The 25,951-nt window shown below is 36.7% G+C and overlaps 2 protein-coding genes across 5 annotated transcripts in view; both read left to right on the top strand.

Moving 5' to 3' along the window:
- Positions 1 to 19,273, top strand: part of bcl7a (BAF chromatin remodeling complex subunit BCL7A) — a 28,973-nt gene extending 9,700 nt beyond the window's left edge. For both annotated transcript variants that reach the window (XM_052031754.1, XM_052031755.1), the window contains exons 4-6: positions 6,680 to 6,847; positions 13,212 to 13,333; positions 14,883 to 19,273. In XM_052031754.1, coding sequence (XP_051887714.1) covers positions 6,680 to 6,847; positions 13,212 to 13,333; positions 14,883 to 14,957 — 365 coding nt within the window. In that variant the 3' untranslated portion in view covers positions 14,958 to 19,273. The remainder of the gene's footprint in view (positions 1 to 6,679; positions 6,848 to 13,211; positions 13,334 to 14,882) is intronic.
- A 2,310-nt stretch (positions 19,274 to 21,583) lies between these two features.
- The window catches only part of mlxip (MLX interacting protein), a 75,466-nt gene continuing 71,098 nt past the window's right edge, over positions 21,584 to 25,951 (top strand). For all 3 annotated transcript variants that reach the window (XM_052031752.1, XM_052031751.1, XM_052031753.1), the window contains exon 1: positions 21,584 to 21,985. In XM_052031752.1, coding sequence (XP_051887712.1) covers positions 21,681 to 21,985 — 305 coding nt within the window. In that variant the 5' untranslated portion in view covers positions 21,584 to 21,680. The remainder of the gene's footprint in view (positions 21,986 to 25,951) is intronic.

Raw genomic sequence — 25,951 nt, 5'->3', positions numbered from 1 at the left:
TTTGCCTTTTGTGTCTATTCTGCCATTCGATAAGCATTTGACTAATCTTTTACTTCAGAACTTTTCTGCAGCAGTCCCATATCCCTTGATTCCTTTGATATACCCTAATTGCTTGCTGTACATGTGGGTTAACTTGCACTAGATTGTGCAGAAGGACACCTGGATCCCTTAGAACAACATCTTTCAATTTTCACCATTTTGAAAATATCCTGCCTTTCCCTTTCCATGGATGACTTTGCATTTTCCACATTGTTTTCCATCTCCTGTGTGCTTGACCATTTACTTAGCCAATGTGTATCGTCCTGAAATTTTTTGCATCCATGCAGCCCAATTCTGTGTCGCCATTACTCCTGGATCTCTTGTACAAGTCATCGATTATAGACTGTAAACTGCATTGATTCTGCAATGCTCGTTATTGAAAACTACCTGTTTACTCCTGTTTGTCTGTTGGCTGGCCTTAATCTATGCCAGTATATCATTCAAATTTCAGTGAACTAATCTTTTTTTAATCATCCTTTATACCTTACTGAAGGACTTCTGAAAATTCAAATACATCTATTGGTTCCCCTTTATCTATTTTGCTGGTTACAACCTCACAAGACAGATGCGTCAAATGTGATTTACTTTTTTCCTTATATCTATGTCGACTCTGCTTAACATTTATTTTTTAAGTGCCCAGTTACATTTTCTTTAATAATAGATTTCGATAGTTTCCTCCATGCTAATCTCAGGCTAACGGGTCCATAGTTGCCCTTGCTCTCTTCTCATGTAGTGGGGTAATATTTATTTCCTTGTGATCTGTGGGAACTGCTCTAAAATCTAATGGAATCTTGAAAGATGACAGGCAGCTGCTGCCTCAAAAATGTGGGATTCGGGTCATCAGATCCAGGGATTTATTGGCTTTCATCAATATGCCCAGTACTTTTGTTAATTTCTTTGAACTTCTCATTCTGGATCTGTAGTCCTTCATTATTTCCAGGAGGTTTTCTTTGTGAATAAAGACACAAAATATTTAATTTCTCTGCCATTTCTTTATTGCCCAATATAATTTGTGCCTGATACCTTTTGTAATTTTCTTTGTTTTGACTTAAGTCTCTGGTTTCAGTTTGAAATAAGTCACTTCCAAACTCTATATATCATGCCCCTCGAGGCCTTTTAACTATCAGATTTATTATTAACCTTTTTCACTGCTCAAAGCAAATCCCTGATACAGAAAACAGCTGGAAACCCAACACTGGTCCCTTGTTGGTTCTTCAACATACTGATGTAATAAAATATCTCTTGTACATTCAATTTGTCCTCTTCATTATTATTGATGGCTTGGTTTGCCCAATCTACATAGATTAATGATCTCTTGTATATATTGTTTTGTACTTGTGGGCTTTTATGCATTACTGTTTGAAGCCTAAACAACACTTAAGTTTTTCTGCCCCTTGCTGTTTCTTGGCTTCACCCAAACCAGTTCTACTATTTCATTTTCTCTTCACTGGATTTATCCCATTCTTCATTATCAGGCCTGCCTCGTTATTTTTATTTTACCAAACTCTCTTTAATTGTTCTGGAATATTCCAAATATTTTATTGCAACCACACCTTTGTTATGTCTATTAGATTGTATCCATACATTTGTTTTGCCATACATTAATTCCTTTCTTGTTATGAATGTTGCATGTTTTAAGATAAAGAGCCTTCAATGTAGTTGTCTTTTTTCCTGCTATGATTGCAGTTAGAGGTAAACTCTTGTACTTGTATGCTTTGTCTCTTCTTACATAACTCAGTCTGTAGATATGATTATCCATTTCCCCACCTTGTGCTATCATCCTTTAACTTTTTTCTATATTTCCTCATCAGAGCTGTTCCCCTGCCCCTGGTTCTTTCTCCACCCAGCCCCACTTAGTTATTTAGAGCACGAGTTATTTGACTTATTGAGACTGGTCCCAGGCTCATTCCAAATTAAGCCCATTTTGGAGGAACAGCTCCCTCTTTCTCACTTCTGGTTCCAGTGCTTCATGATTTTCATAGTTTTCCTCATGAATTTCATCGTGGTGTATTTTGTTTCAGTTGTTACTCCAAATTTCTTAAGTTTTATTTAGCTGTCGTGGCCATTTTGCTAAGATGTACTATCAAACTGGTGATTTCAGAATTTTTATAAGTTAACTAGTTTCTGAAAATGATCAGAATCTTGGTGCTTACTGGAAATTAATTGAAACAGTTTGGAACTATTTATAAACATTTGTCTGTACCTCAAATGTTTATGGATTCAATCTACAAATTTCATTGTATGTTTTACACTGGAGTAAGTTGACATTTCTAGCAATCTAATGCTTTCTCCTGTTAGGATAATGTTGCTAGCCACAAAGAAAAGCCCATCCAGTATATCTCAATATATATCCATAATCTTGTTTTGCGAGAGCACTCATTGGATGTAAGAAGCAGGCATCGCAAAGTGGGTCACAGCATAGGAAGCTGCCATTCAACCATTGTTATTGTCTCTGTATAAGGCGGCATTTGATAAGGTGCTGTATCAAAGGCGTTTGTGGGAAATAAAAGCTCGTGGTTTAGGGGGTAATAGGAAACTGTTTCAGTTGGCAAGATGTAATGAGTGATGTACCACAGGGATCTATGCTGAGGGCTTTTTGCAATTTGTATAAACAAATTGAATTAAAGGGCAAGAGGTATGCTTGCTAAATGTGTGAAGTGGACATATTAGAACAGATTTAGATCGAGTGGGCAAAGATCTGGCAAGTGAAGTATAATGTAGGAAAATGTGAAATTGTGCATTTTGGCAGAAATAATAGAAGCCTTTATAAAGAGATCTGCATGTTCTAGTGCATGATTTGCAAAAGGCGGATATGCAGGTGCAGAAAGTAATTAGGAAAGCTAATGTTGTTTACTGCAAGGGAAATGGAATGCAGAAGTTGGGAGGTTATCCTTCAGTTGGAAAAAACATTGGAGAGATCAATACTGTACTTAGTACTACATATGTGATCTTAAGCAACAAAATGAACTGGAAGCCATTCAGAGATTTGCCAAACTAATACCTGGAATGTAGTCTGCGGGTACAAATTCCATAAAATAGGTGTTGCTTGTATCCCCCGGAGTTTAGAAGAAGGAGTGGTGACTTTATTTAAAACCTACAAGACCCTGACTTGTCTTGATGTGGAGATAGGGAGAGAGTGTTTCTTTTTGTGGGAGAATTTAAAACAAGTGTTACCATTTTAAGATGGATGAGGTATAATTTTCTGTGAGGGTTGAGAGTCTTTGGAACTTCCTCAAAGTGTGGTGGAAGCAGAGTCTTTCAGTAGATAGTTTCTTGGCATGCAAAGGGGTGAATGGTTACCTGGAGGAATTCCAGGAATGGAGAGTTGAGCTTACCATCTTATTAAATGGCAGAGCAGGCTCAAAAGGGCCCAGTATGTTTGTATTTTGAATCCAATTGAAGTCGTCCCTGCCCACTTCCTGTAGACCTGTAAATTCTTTCCTTTCAAATACCTAGCTCCCTTTTAAAAACAAAATGGGTCTTGATGTTTCTGCCAGTGGGAACATACCATCTGGAATACCTGAATAACATTTAAGTGATCAGAACCTTCTTTGACACAAGGTGAGGATTATTCTTTTACTCGTACACTACCCAGGACAAAATTTATTATCCATTTCCTAAATGCCCTTGAAGATGCCGATGAGCTGCTGCCTACAAGACAGTTCATTTTGAATAGAGAAGGTAATCCTATAGTCCCGTTAGGTAGGGAAATCCAGGATTTTGACATGGTGATTAATTCCAAGTCAGAATTGTTCCACCACTCTGATATTCAGAGACTTCCAGGTCATTGCCAGTCTTGAAGTAAGTTCTTGCTTGCATCACCCTGCATCTCTTGTCAAGTGCCTTAAACCTATCTCCCACAATTCATTATACCATCAGTTGATGAAAAATTTTTTTAGTCTTCCTTATCTAAACCTGTCAACTTGTACCACTCTTTCAAATCTTCCTTCAGCCTTCCTTGCTCCAAGGAGAACAATCCCATCTTCTTCAACCTAACCTTATAGCTGAAATCCCTCAACCCAGGAACCATTCCAATAAATCTCCACTGCATCATTTCAGGACTATCAAATTTTTAGTTTAGTGACAAGAATTCAACATACTATCCTAGTTAGGCTGTCCTGCCACCTTAAGTACATGATCACAAATGGTCCTTCTACAACCAAGTTTGGAATCATTGGCAAATTTTGGAATTTTATTCATTGGGAGGAGGAGAACTAGTGGTCCCAGCACTTACTGTGGGTACACAACATTATTCCCTGTTCTCCAGTCGGGACTATAACCATTTATCACAACTCACTGTTTACTGTCAAGCCTACATTTTTACACTTGTGTGCCCCGTCATTCCATGAACCTCAATTTTGTTAACTCTCCTTTTATTAGATTTTGAAATGCTTCTGTATCAACCAAATGCTTTGCATTTGCTTCAACCTTTTTTATTTCCTTTAAAATTTCAGTTATATAAACACAATATGCTTTGTACAAATCAGTACTAGCTCTTTGTAATTAAACTTAATGATTTTTTTGGCCAGATTGTTTCTAAAATCATACCCAAATGTGGCAGTGACTAGCCTGTGGTTACCATGAATGTCCTTGTATCTTGAACAATGGTGTTATTTACCTGTCTTCTGGCATCTCCTTCATACCTAAGAAAGATCACAACAAACTCTTCTGCTATCCCTACTCCCAATTCAGCCATGAACATCAGACTACTTGGCCACTTTAACCATTGTCATTCTTTCCTGTGCAAGCAAGCTGCCAAATTAGTTTTTCACTCCATCCACCAACGTCTATCTCTACTTTAACCAGTAGTTTTCTGCATTCTCCTCCTGGTTAAGCACTCTCTGACGCCAAATAGTCTTGAGTGTTCTAACTTTGTCATGTATTTCTAGGCATGTTCAATCATGAATTTGCATTCTGCAGCTGCACTGGTGCAATTTGAAGTTGTCTTTTGATTATTATTCCATATTTTTGATCTAAGGAAAAAAAAATTCAAAGAAAAAAACTGCAGATGCTGAAAATCTGAAATAAAAAGTCAGGATGTTGGCTGACCTGAAACAATGGTTTCTCCTTCCACAGAAGCTGCCTAACCAAATGAGTGTTTCCAGCACTTTGTTTTCCTCTAGTCTGCTAGTTCAGCAGTAAAATAACTGCTGCTACCATATTCCTTAAAGGAGATTGCTGTAGGAGATTGTTAAAGATCCATAGTGTTACAAATTTAGATTGTATCACAAATATCTCTTCTGATCTTTCGGTTTAATTAATTTCAATATTCTATTTGTTCTGTGGATTTTTAAGTTATCTTCTGTACCAAACGATCTCACAATCTTGCCTTTACTACTTTTTAAAAAAAAAACATTGTTTGAATTCCCATAGAAGTGATCAAATAGGATTTAAAGTCAACGTTACCATACTGATAATTATCTAATGTTTGCAGCTAAATATTTATGTTGTTATCTCAATGATATCTTTAGCCTGGGTCTGCAGGTTGTTAATCCTGTAACTAGGTTATTCCTGGATGGACATTGCACTATAGATTTCCGCTCAGTAGCATGTGAAAAAATCTGTACTGCATTAGACTCGTGACATCCAACAAGGAATGTTGACTGGTGCAGATTTTTCAGCTCTTGGGCTTATTTTTGTTTTACTGTGTACCAGATATACTTTATTATAACTTATTTTCCTCTTGCCTACACCTAATTGCAAAACTTTAATGACATAAGGACAAAGACAGTATTATCTGTGCTAATGTTGAGTTAATCTAAGAAGCATGGAAATAAGGGAGAGGTGTGAGGAAAGGTCGGGTTTAAAAAAAACAATCAAAATCTAGTGACTGGGAAAGACCAGATTATATAGCATTAATAATGAAAATGATAAAGCCACTTTACTGCAGCAATCAATTGCAGCCCACATCTTTACAAAGCCTTGCATTAATTATCAATGTCATGGTGTTTTATGAATAAATTTGTGGAAGGATACGTTTTGACTTGTACTTCATGCATTAATTGCTTAGAATGCATCAAAGAAGCCATGTAGTAGAATACCAAGTACTGGTTTCAAATTTATAGTCAAAATTTAGACACATTTCTAGTGTGTAGCCTCTGATTACAGTGCTGGAAAATGTGAAGCTGCTGTCCTTTGATAAATTACCAGAATTTCATTACTCGAATGTTTCTGTTCAACCTGTTGGTATTTCAGCAAAGTGATAAAGACTTGATCTTTTACAAACACCACGTTAGCTCAGCATCTCTTTCCTAGTCTGCTTGAAATTAAGGGAAAATGTACATTTCTTTCCCTCCATTCTCATATAGGACTTGTTAAGGATAATTTTGGAGCACAGAGAGCTAGTCCTTTGAATATTGCGAAATATTTTAATATTGTATAGATTTGTATTGGCCACGAACTAACAAAATAATGTAACAAGTAATTGTAGCATTAAAGGATGACTCAAAACTTATTCATGGTTCAGCAAATTTATGAATAGATTTAAATAAGTTTTCTGAATCTAGAAATAAGTTTAGATTTTAAGTCCACAACTGCACTTGTCTGCAACTGATTTCTTTCTCTTCTCCCTCTTTCAATTTGTAGCAATTTGCCAGTTATGTAAAATTGTTTATTCGATAATTTTATTTTTGTGAATTAGATGAGAACAGTAATCAGAGTTCCATAGCAGATGCCTCTCCAATGAAGCAAGAGAATAGCAGCAACCCAAGTCCTGCACCAGAGCAGAACTTAGTAACTCAAGCAGAAAGCTCCGACACCCGGACTGAGGAAATTCATCCCCCAGTCAAAGAACAACCCAGCTCTGATGGTAAGCCTTCAAAAAAAAATTGGTGGATGGGACTAGGCCTCAAATCAAAATTATTGTTAACACAATGCATTGGAGATATTTCATCTGCAGTGGTCATAACCATCTTGTTGATTGAACCCATTGATGTCTGGGTGGAAAATCAAAATGTGTTTATAATAATATAAACTTTTGAGAATGAATAGACTGCGTTGTGTTTTATAAATTTAACTTGGAGGGAGAATGTATTGGAATAGAAGGCTGACAAAATTACATTCCACCAAAAAAAATTGTTACAGATGGGGGAAGAGATGACAAATTGAAGTCCTGATGGGACTATTTAGGAAAATGAAGCAAATGTTCTAATATAAAGTGTAGTTAAAAAGAGATTGTTAATAAGGTATGAATTTGCAACATATTTTACAATGCAGTTTGCCAAGACTGGAGGTTAGTAAACAGTTGCACTTTTTTGGGTCCATGTAAAATATTTGACAACACTTAAAATTATGTAGTTGCAAGACTCTAGTATTGTTCCATTTTGTTTAAATGGAGGAGCATTTGTTAAAATCATCCATCCAAAATATTTGAATAAATCATTGTTACTACATCACATTGTAGTTTGATGCCTGTAAAGTGTATAGCACCCATGTCAGCACTTCAAATTTGATATGATTTTTGTATACGAATTAGATAAGAACAGTAATCAGGCATTTTTATACCGGTTTATCCTTTTTTTTTCCCTCCTGTTGTAATGACTAACAATTGCTGTTTATTGCACAAGATTCCACATGAATTGGCAACTCTTTAGTGCCTCACTTTTTTTGTGGACCAAAGTGGCCACATTGTGGAAATATGGGTAACGAGTAAACCCTGGACGTCACCACCAGGCTCAGCTGTTAGTCGTATGCGTTTTTTAGTCAGGGTCACCTATTGGATTCATGAATAGGAACTCTTTCATTCACATTTTGGTTCTCTAACATATGCTGAAGCTAATTCCAGCACAGTGTTGCTCATTGAGAATAGTTAATATAAAACAAATGAGCATTGAACCTGGAATCTTGGCTTATTGGAACATTAAAAGTTGGTTTAAGAATATTCTTTTGGCTTTAAATTGAGTACTAAAACTAGATGAGGAATAATGGATTCCCATGAGAAATTGCCAGTTAGCGGATTTGGGTTCATCTGAAGTCTATTCATTGTTATTATATTTAGTAATGTGTACTTGGACAATCCAGTTTTTACAGAACTGGTGTCAGGACACGTGCTTGTGTGTCTACCTTGTTGCTGATGTGTGGTGTTCCAGTGGAAGATAATCGTAAAGCAAGTTTATTAAACTGTAATCTAGTTGGTCAAATGGAAATGGTGTATAAATAGCAACAAGTAAAATGCATATGTAAAAATTGTTGAGATCAAAGGAGTAGGTAAAGAAAACCTTTCCTCTGTTTATCTTCAGAAGCCTTTGTTATTACTGCTGCTGGAGATCTTTTTATGTCCCCTTTTGTACAGTTCATTTCCTGTCTTGTCAGTGGAGTGATCTCTAGAAGGCGAACAGGATGGATTTTGAATTGATAATGCACAAAAGGAACCCAGGTGACCTGTTCTCTGGGGAGGTCAACAATCTACTCTCTAATTGGCAGTACATGGAGTTTGCAAAGTGACCTCTCTGGGAAAAGTCCAAACCTCAATCTCACTATCACGTGGCCTTGCAGGTGATCATTCTTCTTTTCAACTATTCAGCCTTGCATTACACTATTATGCTGCTCTCCTGATTTTTATTTCTTTTAATCCCATTATTCAGGCTCACTTACAAAAAAGATAAACAAGTAACCTGGCTCTAGTATCATTTATTGCCACAAAATTTGGTGCATATGTATTTGCCTCTCATGGTACTATACCCCTAGTTGGCAAGGTAGAAGGGAATAAAAGATTATGTATTCTTTTGGTTAGACTTGTAAAGCTATCACAAACTTGTGCACTACAAAAAATGTACTTGAGAATTGGCTTAAGCTCAGCGGTTTCTAACTAGCCTGTGTAGACTTATGGTAATTTCCAGGGTTGCTCTGTTAACTTTGCTTTTTCAGAGTGTGTGCAGTGGGATTGAAATATTGCCTCCCAAGTGAATTTATTTTATTTGGAGAACTCTGAGGGCTACTTAATGTAAATTGGTGGAAATGTTTAGATCTAGAGTTGGCCATTTGCTGCACTAGGCTGTTTATATATAAAAAAATGTAAAGTCCTGTCTGGTCATGGGTCATGACTAGCTTGGCTATGTAGGCTCTTGGTAATCATTTGTGCCCTGAAGGTAGACTACTTGAGTGGGGGGTGGTGGTGGGGGAAATCTGCACACCTTTAAGTGGTTGGCATTCTCTTTTTTTTTAATTAAATTTTGATTTGAATTCTTTGAGCCGTAACCAACAGAAACATGTATTAATTTAAACTAGATAGCTAGACATAATTTTTTCCTGTAATTGTTTTAATTTGAAATCTCCTTTTCTATGCCTTCCTGCCTCCAAGCTGTCCTTCATCTGGGAGGACGGGACCGTCTGGGTAGCAGACTTCTTCAGAGGCACCATGGAAGCTCCTCCATGTCTACCAATAAGAGGTGTGCTTTGTGGGATGGGATAGGTTTCTGTGTATGTACGTGTACATGTATGTGTACTTGTGTGTTTTTTCTTTACCACAAAGGCTATCTAACTGCAAAGCTGAGAAGTGGAAAAACTCAACTTTAGCAGGATTGAATGATTGGAATTTTGTTTTAAACTCGTTTCCTTTGTGTAACCCACATTAAAGTTGCAAGCCACCTTTTGGGATTAACATTGAAAAGCTTATTTTAAAAAAAAGCCCATAATTTTTGGGATTATTTATGGAAGTAATTGCTCTAATCTTGGTGCCTTTCCAAAAGTTCAGCAACATGTTCTGATTTGGTATGACCCTAGCTACTTCGATATTTATTTACATTTTGTCAATTTATAACTAAAGTGAAGGCAGTAATCTGATATTTTTCCCTCTCTTTTTGGATTTAACGTTTCAGAATGTTGTTGATTACAGTTGACTGATATTTTCCATCGCCAATGTTCTCTCCTTTCTGCCTCTTCAGGAGGCACTAGTCCCTTGTGTACAGTCAATAATCCCAGATGTCCAAATATTCATTATTCAAATATGAACTTGCTCAGTATCAACAAACAATAGAATAGCATTGCAGGTTTAGCCTTTCTTTTCAGGGTCAGCCTAATTAGGAATGATAGGACATGGTAGCCAGACAAGTTTTACTCAAACCTAGGGATGCTAAAGCAAAATGTAGTTCTAACTGCAGTCTTGCTGAAACCAGTTAATGCAGAGTGAAGCAGGGATTAAATTAAATTCATCCTGGCCTCGATAATTCCTTAACTTTCTGGGGAGGGTTTATATGGTGTTTTTATTAACTTCTAACCAAATGTCTTGTGGTTAGAAGCTATTTAAAAACACTATATAAACCCTCCCCTGAAGATAAGTTTAAAATCTAATTTTCCTAAAATTATTTGAACCCTACATGTCACTGATTTGTATTTTGTGCTTGGATCAAGTTGTTCATTTTGTTTTGAGATACAATTTACATAAATTGGTAATTGCACTCTTTACAGAATGTCAGAGATTAAATATAGAGACGATGAAATTTAACTTTTCATAACATGGAAGTGGAAAAAACACGCTTTACCAATTTTGTCATCTGCACCCAATATTGTGCAAGTTGATTTCCTACCCTTGGCAAATTTGTTATATCAATTCATCCCTGCCCCAACAAATGTTTGATGGACTGCAAACCATGGAAAGACCTCCATAAAATGTTCCTGGAAACCAATTTCCATTACAAAACTGCTATATAAATACAACTCTCATTACATTGGCAAATGTGGGAACTCTTATGCCTTACTGTTTAAGGGTGAATTTTTTAAACATATTACCATGATCCTCTATGATCTTGTCCATCCACAATTCAATAGTCCTTTTGGGTGCTGTTTTTGAAAGGTGAAGCTACACATCAAATGAGTCTTGCAACTGGTGCTTATCAGTATTGCTGTAGGATTTTCTAAATTCTGATTGTGTCCAGTCTTCTGTAACAATATTGATTTCATTTTGGTTCATTGTTAATGAGTTTTATAATACTGAAATTACAATGATGTCCCAATTTGCAGATAACTTTTTACATGCAGCAGTTGGATATTTTTGATGGATGAATTTCATACTTACAATTTTAGCTTTCTTTCACACATCAATTATGCTGTATGAACTACCCATAATTATAATTCACAGAACCTTTTTGCTTATTTAAGCATTTGTTCTTGAAGGGTTTTTTTTTGAAGTACCTTGAATATTGCCAAGATGAGCCTATTTGGGTTGATTGATAAGATAATTGGCTTACAGGGGCATTTATAATATGGCACTTAGAATGGTACTGATCTGTAACTTAATCAATTGATCTTTTTCAGTTTAAACAGGTTATTGTAATATTGCATTTCTTCTCCTCTAATGAATTAAATCCATTTCTATTGAAAAGAAATTCTAGATTTCCTTGAGATTGGATTCTTACTCAAGATAACTATTTATTATGGGGTCATTGGACAGCACAGAATGATGATCCATGTGTGCACTGCTTTTGTTAGTACTATGCAGGAGTTCCATTCCTGTAATTAATTGACATTGGAGAAGCAATTGGTTCAGTAAAGTGTTTAATTCTGTACCTTCACTGTAGCCTATATTTTAAATTTACCAAACTGCACAGTACTCTTTAAGATGGGATAGAGTCTTCCATAACTTAAGAATTTATGGAATTGTGTTTTGTCAGTTTGATGTAATATTTTATAATTTCTCAGACCTAGATTGGTTTCAGCTATTACAGTAATCATCTTTTAAACAGTTACTGACTAGTCTCAATAACTTAACTTGCATAGTCCCAGAATTTCCTGGTGTTAAATCCATAATTTTGAGATGTTAAATTGAATTTTAAATATAATTGAATTAAACTCTAGTTTTCTACTTTCTCTTGCTTAACCAGCCAATCAAAACAATTCACTCAGGAAAAACTCTAAATATTTGTACAGTTCATTTTCCAGATTTCTGTTTTGGATTTGGAAAGGAAGAGGGAAAAAAATCATGTAATAATTGGAAATGTAATTTTATAGCTAATTGATATAAATGCCTTGTTTAATTTTTATAAAGATATATACTTCATTTTTGTAGGCCTGTGCATTTTTATATTCCCATCCTTGGCTCAAGGGCAATGTGGCATTCCTTTATCAAACATGATTGTGGACTGCATTGAAAATAATTGTTAGGTTCTACTACTGCATTTATAAATGCTGACTTTTTGAAAACCTTCCGAAATAGTTTCAGGTTTATCATGTTTGACAAAGAGTTCCTGTTATGGATTAGTTACAGTTATCTGAACTTGAATATAATCATGCTGAATCGAAAAAGTCAAGATAATGAAAGAATAGAATTTTTAAAGAAAAAATTATTGCTGCAGAATTGGCTTATCTTATTGGGAAGTGATCAAGGATGCACCAACTTTTCAAAAGTTCAGTATATAAAATAGTGAATCTTGTATTTTACCCTTGCAAACAGTTTGGCAGCAATATTTTTCCATGCTATAAGTTGGCTTTACCAAAATGCTTCACTGAATATGAAGATTTTTATCCAACTATTTATATCCTGTCTCTCCTTTTAGGTCATCTATATTTCATTTAACAGCTAAGAGGACAGGCAACCTGCTGGGTACCTATTTAACTTCTACTTTGTAAATCCTTTCTAGGACGTGCATGTGTGACTTGTGCATTTTACCCCACTGGTTAAGAACATAAATTTGTCTGAAATCATGGATGGGATCATGTGACTGCCAAACTCTGGGGTAGTGCATTGAATGGGAGGAGTGTGGGTGAGGGTGACACATTCTGCTGTGCCAATGGTCTTTGCGTTTTATTTGCAGAATGATAGCATTATAACTGATTAAAGAAGTTTATTTTGAAAACCTCCCAAATTTGGTGTCTAATGTTACTCCAAACTGTATCCATCTAGACCAGCTTGTGCATTTATTGATAATATTTTGAAGTACCAAATTTCCAGAAAAGATTTATAATCAGTTTTTCCTAGTGGGAAGGATTCAGTTGAGTGTTTGTTCTTTTGTGCCATGTTTCTAGCGAAGTTGATGGATGTGATCATGTGACTGCCAAACTCTGGGGTAGTGCTTTGACTTTATCAAATTATTGGTTATTTACCACCTCTTGCATAATCTCTATTTTAAATATCTAATTAAGGACACCAGTCCACTGGGAATCCTAGTAATAGTGTTACATAAGTAAAAAGACTATAGATCTGATAAAATTGCATTTACTCTTTTCTTTTATTATTGTAGACACATCGCCACCAGCAGAGCCAAATTCCCAAACTCCAGAATCATCCCTCACTGATGTAGAGAAATCAGACGTGCAACCATCAGGAGTGAAAGAGAACACAGAGACAACCAAAGATACTCAGGTACAAATTAGAAAACATAGTGCAACAAATTCCAAACAGATAATCATATTAGAATTCCACTGTGAAAGCTAAAATATCCAAGATAGTGAAAGTTTTAATATTCAACAGATTTTTTAATTACACTTGAATTTGCACTCAAGTTGACAACAAAAATAACTAATGAAAAGCATTCATGAGTAGTTAATGGATGTGCAAATGCTTTAGCTCTCAATTTGGCTCCAAGGGCCAACAAATCTTATGTTGTGTAGAAATATGCCCATTGAAGTCTGTTCTGATTAAGTTATGATAATAAAGTAGGCAGGATTGAGTACAGAGGAGGATTTACAGAGGCATCAAGGAGGATATAGACCAGCTGAGTGTGTGGGCAAGGATAAGGCAGATTGAATCTAATGGGGGGGAGAAAATAACATCATCCCTTAACAGAAATGGAGTATGTGTTAAATGGTGAACAACTGGCTTATGCCAGAGGAGGAGTGCAGTAAAGATTCACTAGATTGAGGAGAGACTAAGTAGGCTGGGAGGGTGTTCGTGTTCAAGTTCAGCACCATAGGCATACATTCACAGGGTATAAATGTCATGAAAATTAGTTTTTTGCAGCAGTACAGTACATCACAAACCTGACAAACATAAGTTAACATAAATTATACATAACCTGCACAACAAAATTGACATAACAACCCTAGTACAAATTGGGGGAGAGAAAAATATAGTCTGAAATAGTGTTAGGGTTTTTTGGGTCTGTTCAAGAACCTGATGGCAGTGGGGAAGAAGCTGTTGTTAAACCTTGAGATGTGGGTCTTCAGGCTCATGTACCTCCTGCCTGATAGCAGCATCTAGAAGAGGGCTTGGCCCAGATGGTGGGGGTCACTGATGATGGATGCCGCCTTCCTGAGACGTCGCCTCTTGTAGATGTGCTTGATGGTGGGGAGAGCTGTATCATGATGGAACTGGCTGAATCCACTACTCTCTGTAGCCTCTTGCGTTCCTGTGCATTGGAGTTTCTATACCGGGCTATGATACAACCAATCAGAATGCTTTCCACTGTACATAGTCATACAGCTCAACTTGTCCATGCTGACTGTTGCCCAATGAGCTAGTCCCATCTGCCCACGTTTGGCCCATAGCTCAATAGATTGATAGATCTTAGAAATTTCTTCATTCAGTGGGTGGTGAACTTTTAGAATTCTCTATCCCTGACAGCTGTGGAAGCAGAGTCGTCGTATGTAGTCATTCAGAATGGAGATCGATCGATAAGGGTTGCAAGGCCGATTTTTCATGTTTTTTAAAAGATACCTGATAATCAAAGCTAAAGAATTAAGTATTTATTACACATTCAAGGTAAAATACAATGTATATAATGCTGTGTACCAATGTTTTTACGCAAGTCAATTTTATGCCTCACTTGAACTAAAGATAGTCCTTTCTGTGTAAATTTTGTGGCTTTGTGATTGAACTTCGTGCAACATTTTAATTAAAATGCCACCATGAGTCTTGTAATTAAAAACCTCAGGAAGATGATAACTTGATTTTTTTTTGTTTTTTTTTCCAGGAATCTGAAGATGGGGAGCCTCTTCCAAAAAAGATCAGAACAGAGACCTCTCAGCAGAGCACTGAGGAGAGTTAGGCTGTTCAGAAAACTCTGGGGTTACCTTCCACATAAAGGTACATCAATGGGCCTCATTTCAGACCAACCTTCTAGAAACTTTCACATATTACTGAACATGGAGGAACCACTGGCCACGAAGGAATGTTGAGTCATAATCCAAGTAAAAAATTTGGGAAGACTGGACAGATATGAAGCTGACTAATTTCTCCTGTGAAATAACATTCTAGTGATTTATATATTTAAATTACTTTTTGCTGTTAAAGTTGGGTGGGGTGGGTGGAAGAAATGGACTCAGGAGGGTTGACGCACTGGTAGTTTATAAAACTTGTCAAGATCACATGTTTTTTGCTGCTGTATTTTCATTCTTTTATTTATGTTGTGAAATATTTAATGATGGTACAGGTCAGAATTAGTGTACGTATGAAATCCATTATTCATGCCATTTAATTCCATTTTGTGCCTCAAGAAATGACCACTATCTTGTAGAAAATGCCCTATGTTTGCGTAATGCCTTGAAAGTAGTAAGATTCTATTTGTGATCATGTTAATCAGTATAACACAGTGAATTATTTGGTCCATCTCACATTTAGCTTTGTAACTTTAAATGTAGTGCAGGTATCTATAAAAGAGAACTATTTCCTTGAATACATCCACACAGGTTGTTATATTCATTTACCAAGGTGTGAACATAAGACTTAGTGAGAAGTTTAAGGGTGTTTTTTAAAAAATGAAAATGCTATCTATAGTAGGTGTGTAATTGAATTGAATTGATGACCAAATCAAAAATTTGGATTAAGCTGAAAATTTCAAATAGTGGGTCAGTGTTTTGGACCATGTATCTGATGAGCTAAGTCTCCAAGTTTGTCCATGATTTGGTATACCCAGTAAAATCTGTGCTGATGTATGTGGAAGGTGTGCTTGTTCCTTTTGATATTCTGCAGCAGATTTTGGTTATATATGTGCAGACCTAACAGTGGGGTGGCCTTTGTTGATGTTGCATGCTGTGGAGAGACCAGTAGAACTGAAAGAAAATACTAAACCTTGAATTTTATCTTCTTAAAAAAAAAACTTGAATTATCCTGGTTTGCTAGCTCATGATAGCTAACCTCCCACTTTAGATATTGTAACTTTATTTCTGCTTCAGTAATTTGATATCTGCTTCAGTACTGAAGATGCATTTTATACTATTATGATGTGGAAATTGTAATAGTAAATGTTTTAAAGTTTAGTAAAACTTCCACAATCCTTACAAGTGGGGCATTTTCTTAAATGACATCATTTTGTGCAGTGAAATAAAAGTGAAATTCCATGGATTAAACCCTTGTCACCTCGATGTAAGGGCCATGGCACAAAAAATGTGGACTCAAATATGAACTATGGAATTCATAGTTCACAATGTCCATAACTAATTTTAACATTATTTCATTATAAAATTGCCACCAGATACACTTAATTCCAGTCCTGAAATATTGGAAGACATCCATACTTCATTCATTCCCCTTTAAATGGTAACCTATATTTTAAGATTTTAAATATTGATGGTTACCTTTCCCTGTGAAGATGCATGTAAGTTTTGGACTAAATGATTGATGAAAATAGTAAAGGTGTTACTGCTTTATTTATTTGAGCCTCAATCACTTTTGAGACCCATTGTTTCAAACACTAATAATAGAACTTAAAATTAAATTCAGAATCCTGGCTGTATTCAAGGAAGTAACTTTAGCACTGAATCACAGTTGCACTATGCATATGTAATGAGTGCTTATGTTTAAAAAGTAAGAATGGATATAATTCTGGCAATTGTTTTGCCTAAGAATATCACACTTTCACATACTGGCATGCCCAAGATTCTCCATCTTAAATGAAGTCACTATGTGATCACCATATACAAGAATTTAAGCTCCAAGTATTCATCATTGTCATGTATAAATATTTGAATAACTCGGGTCATTTTAATTCTCCAAAATGCCTTCAAATCCTATAACGTTGCCACCAGTTTGCCAGCATAAAATTGAGAGAATATCCAGGTTTTTCATTGTGTTTGGTTATGTTTGAACTGCATTGGTTTCTCACATAACCTTTATTTATCTAACTTGTTTTGCTTGGGCTTTAGCTTTAATATATAAATCTGAGACATTGCTTGTAAAGCACACAGTACAGAATTTTGGTACTAATGAGTACATAATGTGCATGCTGGTACCAAAAGCTTTGGGCAGACCATCTTTAAAGGAACTTTTGCTCCTGAGAAGGCCCAATAAATATTTTAAGTTGTGCTAGAACAAAAATGCTGCCCTTGGCCCACTTCTATTAATACAGTTAAACCTATTCTGTCCCTAGACTCTTAACCTGTTGGTATAGGTGGTGGTTAATTTCCTCTGCAAAAAAACAAGCAGTCTGTGGCTCTCAGGCAACATTTTTTTTTAAAAGAAGTCCGAAGCTTGGGTTGGTGAAGACTGATCTGCCTCACCTAGTTTTTGAGTGCAAGTTATTTTTGTCAATTATTTGGCCCTTACTACTTGTTACTGGTCTTCGATTGATTATAAATTTGGCTTCTATTATACTTTTTTGTAGGAATTGGTTTCAAATTTGTTGCTTGGCTATCTTATTGCTACAAGAAATGTAGAAAAAGAATCAGCATTATGTACAGGGATACTATTTGTCATGGTGTACCAGCATTCTGTAATGTACTATTTTGGAGTGAATCAGTAACTCTTATTTCTGGTTACATGCTCAATCAAAAATAATGCTGGCAAAAATGCATCCAGTGATTTTTTTTTGGAGATCGGCAATTTTATAAAGTCCCAGTTGGTTTACAATTCAATTTTCATGAGCAGCTAGCTACATTTCAGCTTGAAAGGAAATTAAAGATTTTTTTGTGATGGAGACTTATCTGAAGTTGAATTGCCTCCTGAAGCAAATGAAACCTGTTTGCATGAATAAGTCAAGCAGTGGCTAAGTAGAAAGAGATCATTTTGCAATTAGTACAACTGAACCACAAACAAATTATCAAATTAGTTGCAGTTCTTTAAAATTGAGTACTGATAAATAACTATGTGCTTCTCATAAATAGTGTGTACTATTTGAAAATTCCTGTATGGTAATTGACAAGGATATTTTGAGTCATTACTTTGTACCTAGTTCAGAACGTTTTTCCTACGTTGTTTCAGCTACCTGTTCCATAAGGGAAGGCCGGTTCATTGAGAAAATCCATGCAGGACTATCAAAGTAATTCTATAAAACTAACATACTGTTTACCTTTTAACTAGTCCATGGTTCAGTTCCATTTATTCTGGGAACCTTGTTATAAACTACTGGGGACTGACAAAACTCGAGCTAGGTTCAACAGTATTACTATTTTATTTGCATTTTGTTTTGGTTACATAAACCAAAATGTTTTAATGGTGGATTTACTAAATATCTGGTGTATGACACCCCAAATGGAAAAACTGAGTGATTTTTGTGTAGATATTTGTCAGTTTCAAGACTGCTGCAGTGAAAGCTAGTTGTATACCTCGTGTCATGAAGGGGCTTAACAGTATAATTTTTAAAACAATTAGCAACACTAATGAACTTTGTAGATGTGGTATGAGTTTTTTTAATAAAGTTGGGTGTAGTCTTGCCTTTCCATAATTGGCTTTTGCTAATAGAATTTCTGTACAATGTAATTTTGGTACTGTCTGTTTTTCCATTTGAAACTTGTAAAGTTGTATGTTCAAGAAAGCTTCTGGCAAAAGGTATATAAAATGATTTCCATTCTATTGTGAAGGCAGCATCACAGCTAAAGCAAGAAAATCTTGTAATTTTAAAAGCTGGGTGGTGCCAGTTTTCCTTTTGTACTAAGTAATTACTGGAGCTTCTGTTACACCTTTTGAAACTTTTCTCCATCTAAGGAAGGCTTTAAAATGTATTCCAATCTGGATCTATAAATTCTAATCTGATATATTGTTAGACTGCAACATTGCTATGACCAGAATGAGAGTTTAACTTTATAAACTAGAAAAACAATGACTTTTAAATTTGTGTCCTTGGAATTTTTAAGAAATTGAAGCACCACATTCCAAATTTTTTTTTTGTAGAAGTGCTGGCGCTTATTTATTAATAAATTGACAGCAGCTCGTACTGCTGCACTATTAACTACAGAAAACTATGCGAATCCTGTCCAGGTATCAACATAAATTTATCTAATTGTCCATATTTTAACCTATTATTTCTAGAGATCACAGCTATCATGAAAAACTTAACACTTTCCAATTGAAATGCAATGTGTTGTACAGCAGTGTTTTCTTTCTTATTTATTCCCTTAAGTATGGTTTGTACCATGTACAATGACTGTTTTCATGAATAAAAAGTTGTATAACATGGATTGTGTTTTAATGAATATCAATATTTTTTATTTCCTGAACCTTGATTACAAGGCTATAAATGTAGAAGGGGCTTTTTAAATCTTCTGTTGTCTCCTTCAGTGTATTAGATTATTAGTTACTTGGCATTAATGTGTTGTTCAACTACTTGGTGATGACAAATGTTAAATCTAGTTAAATTCATTGTAACATGAGGCTACACACTGTTTCCCTCCCCTAACCTTTTATATCTTTGATTCGTCCTCGAGTGTGTTTCTTAGACTGTTAGATATTTAAAAGGTGGAATGTATTCAGACCCCTCCATCTCTTCCCTTTTCTTCCAACGCTCACCCTCCCAAGCCAGTTTGGGGGAAAAATACATATCCAATAACTTGCCACTGAAATGACCACACAAGTGAGAAAATCCAACAGATACAAAAATGGTAAACACCCATGGTGGGGAAATGTGCAGCAGTTGCAAGTGAATTCCTTTATGAACTCTGAACCAATACATCTGAGTTAAACTTTGAGGCCAATGAATCAATTGCACCTGTGCTGCCTCTCTGAAAAAGCTATGCATTTTGTCAATTCCAGCTCTTCAAGAGGTTGTAGATCTTGCAAGAGCAGCAGACCAGAAGTGGTGTGGAAAAGTAAAAATAATCAAACTGAAGGAACCCAAGGATTCAAGACTCATTGCCTTCACTTGCTCCAACAAAAGTTAATATTTTTGGTAGTCCTGTTTTTGATGGATATTTTCCATTGAAATTTAGTTTATGACATTACAGGTTTTTTTAAAAAAGTAGTATGTGTTTTTCCTTAAATGTATTGACACTTAAGTATTTACATTTTTTGGATGTTTTTTCAATATATGTATTGGGGATCAAAGGAGCTCTACTTAAACTTCTGGTATATTGCATTAAATTCTGGTAGTCTTTTGGGAAAGATACTGACTTTTTTTGGAGGGGCTGCTGAATGGATTGATACTAGGGCCAAATATTAAAAATTATCAATTTGTTCATTATAAAACATAAGCCAGTATTCCTGTGCATACAGAAAATTAATAGGGGGTAGTTGTTTATTGGCTGTACAAAAATGATTCATCAGAACAATTACTTGTCATTTGTCACATGCCTTTGAAGCCCCTGTTACAAGTGACAGAAAATAAGAATGCATTAACTAACCCCAACTAATATCATTGGTTGAAGGATGTCCTACCATTGACCTGGGATTTAGTTGGACTCAGTTCCATGAATACTTCAGCTACTGAGGTGAGTGACTTTGGCCATCATTGCCAAGCCTTTTTGCTGTCTATTAGGTACAAATTAGGTGGATGATGAAATATTTCATATGGCTAGATGAGCGTAACTATGAACAACAAGAAACTTGACCCCTCTCTCTTGCTTCCCCCTCACTCTTTCTCCTACTTCCCCCTCACTCTTTCTCCTACTTGTCCAGGTGAAATCATCGTGGTTAATGTTTATTTTCTCCACATCATTGCAATGTGTATGGCCCAAACCCAGCACTACAATTATTCTTGACTAATGCTCTAGCCTTTATCATATGAACGATACACGGCGCATGAGAACATCACCATCTGCAGATCTTTTCTAAGTGTCAATCCTACTCACTTTTCCATCATTGTTGGTTCTAAATCCTGGAACACCCAAACCAGCGTTGCAGGAGGGTGTTATCCTTGCTTTTTATTATCAATGTTATATATTTTTTGAATGTTCCCCAAATGATTTTCCAGGAATCGATAGACTCAGGCATGGTTCCGGAGGACTGGAGGGTTGCAAATGTATTTGCCACGTACAGCAGTGGAGGCCTGATCATTGGAGGCGTTTAAGGGGGAGATAGATAGTTATCTAGGCAAGGGATATGGGGATAAGGCCAGAAATTGGGGCTAGAAAGGAATAGTTTTTTTTCTCATGGACATTTTCCCCCATTTCTCTCTTTTTTTCCTTTAACCCTTTCTTTTCTTTGGAGCAGACTCGATGGGCCGAATGGCCTACTTCTGCTCCCTTGTCTTGTGATCTTGTGACTCATTGCTCTCTATCGTCAATTTCTTTTAATAATTAGATATTTATATTTTGGTCTCTGGCCAACAATGTTTTTTTTAAAAAAAATCAGGTCAATTGTTCGTTCCCGCAATCTGCATTGCTTATGCAGTCACCTCGAGTGGGCGTTGTCCGTGATCTGACCAATTCCGAGCGGCCGCTTGCCAGTTGCCATGCGCCTTTAAGAGATCCAAGATTGTGATTGGCCCGGGCTCCCCCACCTCCGTCCTGCCATGATGTCATTGCGAGCTGCCGAATGAAGGGAACAGGGAATGTGGCTGCGGAGAAAAAGTCGCCACTTGTTCGCCTCATTTTCCAGCGGCAGGCTCCATTAGATCAGTAGGATGGCCAAGGACGAGTTTTTACTGCGCTCAGCGAGGGCGCCGGTGATTATAAAGCAGGAGCCCGACGACGATTCGGACGCGGACGAGCCGAATTTGAAGAAGTCGGATGAGCTTCAGATCATCCACAGCGGGCATTTCATGGTGTCGTCCCCGCACCGAGAGCACCCTCCCAAGAAAGGGTACGATTTCGACACCGTCAATAAGCAGACATGTCAGACTTACTGCTTCGGACCGTACAGCACGTCGCATCTGTCCATCGACGCCTCGCTGACCAAGCTGTTCGAGTGCATGACTCTGGCGTACAGGTGAGAATCGGGAGGCCTGTAAATTCAGAGCCTTTGTGTGCGGGCTGCTCTCAGATACGTGGGGGAAGGGGGCCGCAGGAAACTCGATGCCCGCCTTTGTTTTCCTTTCATCACCCACGAAGCGGCCGTCACAAACTATTTTTAGACGCTTGAAAGCCACCCCGCTCCTTTCCCCAGGCCTGATAAGGCTAAATTGAAAACAAATCCGTACGCTTTTTTTGGTGTGTGTGTTTCTCTGAGCTAATTGCATGTTTGGCTTTGAGGCTGATACGTGGGGAAGTTCTGTTTAAAGCGCAAGGAAGGATCCTGGTTTAAACGGAGTTACGAAGCCGATTTTTTAACTTGATGTTGGTGGATCAGTGTTAAAGTGGTCTTGTCGATAACTTCACCATTCCTACGTTTATAAAAAAAATTGATAGGAAGTGAAGACCATGTACTCATAACGCTCTGTCACATACAATTGCAACCTTACAAAGCTGCCACTACAGCAAACTTTAAAATCGAAAGAGATTGCATTCGGCCCATTCCACCAATACGGACCCTTTAAAAGAGCGAATCAAAACACCATTCTGCTGCCATTTTTACTTTCGCGTAACTATCCAATTCCCCGCTGAAATCTAATTATACAAAATATATTTTTAAGGGGGTAATGGTAGTTGATTATCATAAATCCTGGGTAGCCAGAGGAGTCATCTAGTTTCTTGAAAAACAAAAGGCATTAAATCTGAAACTAAAAGAGAACTCTCTGGAAACAGTCAGTAGATCACGCATTATTTGTGGAGAGAGAAAAACAAGAGTTACCACCTCAAATCGATGATCTTTCGTCAGAACTGGTAAAATTTAGAAAACCTGGATGTTTTAAATAGTAGCGAGGATTCGGGGAGAGCAAAGGGATAGTTTGGAGACTAAGAGAAAATGGATGACACAGATTGGTGATGGCTGAGAGTGGGTGAAGAGGTATCAGAAATTATCATAGAATATTTATAACACAGGGCCATTGGCCTAGAATGGCAGTTATAAAAGACCGAATTCCACCTTTCAGCGCATGTCACTCTTTGCAAATACACGGCCTTAGTACTATTTAAATGTGATGAGGATTTCTGCCTCCAGCACCTTTTACAGATAGCAAGTTCCTTATTCTTGCCACCCCTATGGTAAGGAATATGAAAAAAGATTTATCTTTCTTTAATCCTTCCACAGACTATTTTAAATCTGTACCCGTTTTTTTTGACAGAAATAGGTGTTTTCCTCTTCACTCTATCCAAACAGTTGTAAGTTTGCACCATGTCCCCTGACTCTTTACCGTTCTAGAGAAAACAACCATAGCTTTTATGATAACTGAAACTTTCCACCCATGGGAACATCTGGACTCTCGAGTGCAATGACATCTTTACTAAAATGTGGTGACCACATCTATGTACTGTAATAACGCTGTGGTCCAATTAATGGTGTGTACAGGTCTGCCATAATGTCCCCACTGGTATGTTTGGCTGATAAAGGAGAATGCCCTTTTTACCTTGATTAACACTTTGTTGACCTGTCATCTTTAAGGATGTGTGGATGTACACTTCAGGTTCCTCTGCTGCTCCATGTCGCTCAATGTTCTCTCTTTAATATGTCTTCTCTTGCCTTGTACCTCCACAAATGTATTACTTTCAATTTTTCTGGACTTAGATACATTATTTTTCTACCTAACTGACCAGACCATTGATTTCTTTCTGCTGTCTAAAGTTTTCTTCCATACTGTCAACCACACGGACAACTGGTGTATCATTTGCAGATGTCTTCATCGTGTTCCCTATGTATAGATCTAAGATGTTAATATGCATTATGGAAATCAAAGAACCAGATAATGGCGGCTTATCAGTCCCTGGCCAGTTATGCCAGAACTGACTAAGATATTTTAAAAATTGGAGGAGTGCCATTATTTCAGTGTTTCTTTTAAATACAGTTAATACCAAAGAAAAATATGCTGAAAATAAAAGTAAAAATGCTGGAAATACTCAACAGATCGAACCGAGAGAAAAACAAATTTAGTGCTTTAGTTCAGAGATCTTTTATTCTGATTCCAGCAGTCACAATTTTTATTCAACATAGGCATCTGAGGAAGACAGTGTGCTCAGAAGTTAATTTCAAAAAAGTCATTTTCCTTTGTGAAGATGTCAGCATTCTTGGAGTCTAAGGCCATTTTAGAAATTGCATTTTCTGTCTTGAGAGAGTAATGTACATGTTTGCTGGAAAATTCCATATTCTAACAATGGATGTTCCAATATTTCATGTTGGCTTTACATTTAAGTTGCAAAGGGATGAGATCGCATTAAATGGTACAGAATCAACCGGGAGGAATGTGAAGTTATCCTTGCAGGGAAAGGCGGTTCAAAAGATTTTCTGATGGTGAGAGAATTGGAAGTATGGGAGAACATAGAGATCAGGGAGACAGAGAAAATAGAAAAGGAAATCCATGAAGGGTAATGGAACTTTATCTTGCATCCCAGACCCTTAACTTTATCTTAAGGGTTTGGAAGGCAAAAGTGAATGTTTAAATTGTAGAGAGCCTTGGTTGGACTCCATCTGCAGTATTGTTTTTTCTTTCAGTCAGTAAGCCTCAGGAAAGATGCATTGGCCTTGGAGTGTTACAGAACATTAAAGGGAATTAAAGTATTAATTAATAATGGTAAATGCAGACAGTATTTCCTCTGGTGGGGGAACTCAAGTACAAGGGATCATCATAAAATTAGAGCAAAGCTATTTAGGAGTGAAATTGGGAAACACTTTCTCCACACAACTGATAGAAGACATCTGAAGGACATTTCCAAAAGTCTGGATGATGGGTTAGTCGAAATTTTCATGATTGTATGATAGACTTGTTGGTTGAGGATACCAAGCCACATGGGACGTGAAAAGAGTTTAAGTGTAACAATCTGGGTTTTTAGTTGGAGGTTATTGTGTGCTTGATGTTTTCCAAGAGTATATGGCTGAGGATGCCATGTCTCCATTCAATGCAGCAAAGTATCATAGTTCCCACCATTGCAACTTCCAAGTGCTGCCAGAAATATTTCCAGGATTTTGCCTCCATGTACAAATTTGCTGCTTATGTGATGACCTTTCTTAGAGTTTTAAATTTGTCTTTCGCTAGTTTCAGCTTGCATCACGTTGCTCCACCTTGCCCTGCCATTGCAAATTAGCTTCATCTAGTTTTAGATTAACTTGAAACTTTATTGTATTATTGTTTAACTTGAGTGAATCAACTTGTACTCTTATAATGCCTGTTATAACCACAGTATATCAAATTGTTTTACAGCCAATGAAGTAGCATTAAACTGTCATAATGATTAGAAGGATCAATTTTAATTTTTCCTTTCAAGACTGGAAAGCCAGAGTTATGTCAATTCTTTTCCTTACTTGTCTTGTATCAGTCCTGTAACTTTTCTCTGAACTGCATTTTAGAGTTTGAAAGTCTCCCTTTATGTGCTTTATCTCAGTACTTTTTAAATTTGAGCTGGAATGCTTTGCCTCAGTTATGCAGCCCTGTATCTTACTCAGTTGATGAAGTTGAGACTGAGTTTTGTACACGGCTTAGGAAAGAGGATCCAGTTTCCTGTTGCCAGGATAAGTTGGTTATATGAAACTTAATGGGGGAGAAATCTGTCAGTATTCTAATGCCAACAGAATAGATGGGTTAGTGTATGACTCCTCGGATAATTGCTAAGTCTGATCTCTAAGATTTGTGCTCCAGTCCTTCCTTAAACAAAAATCACCAAATAAATGCAGAGACTAGAGATTTTGAACAATGTAATTGGATGTAAATTCTTATGAAATTTCTCCACTACTATGAGACTGTAATTTGTGGTGGGTAGTGGCGCACCACCTTTACTCAGGGAAGGCCAGATTGATGATCTAAATCACTTCACATAATAACTCACCTGAAAAATATTTTACTTTAACCATATATAATTAGATACCGGT

Source organism: Pristis pectinata, chromosome 17, assembly GCF_009764475.1.
Source record: "Pristis pectinata isolate sPriPec2 chromosome 17, sPriPec2.1.pri, whole genome shotgun sequence".
NCBI lineage: Eukaryota > Metazoa > Chordata > Chondrichthyes > Rhinopristiformes > Pristidae > Pristis > Pristis pectinata.
Note: the sequence above shows the minus strand (reverse complement) of the source record. Positions and strands in the feature narration are given on the sequence as shown.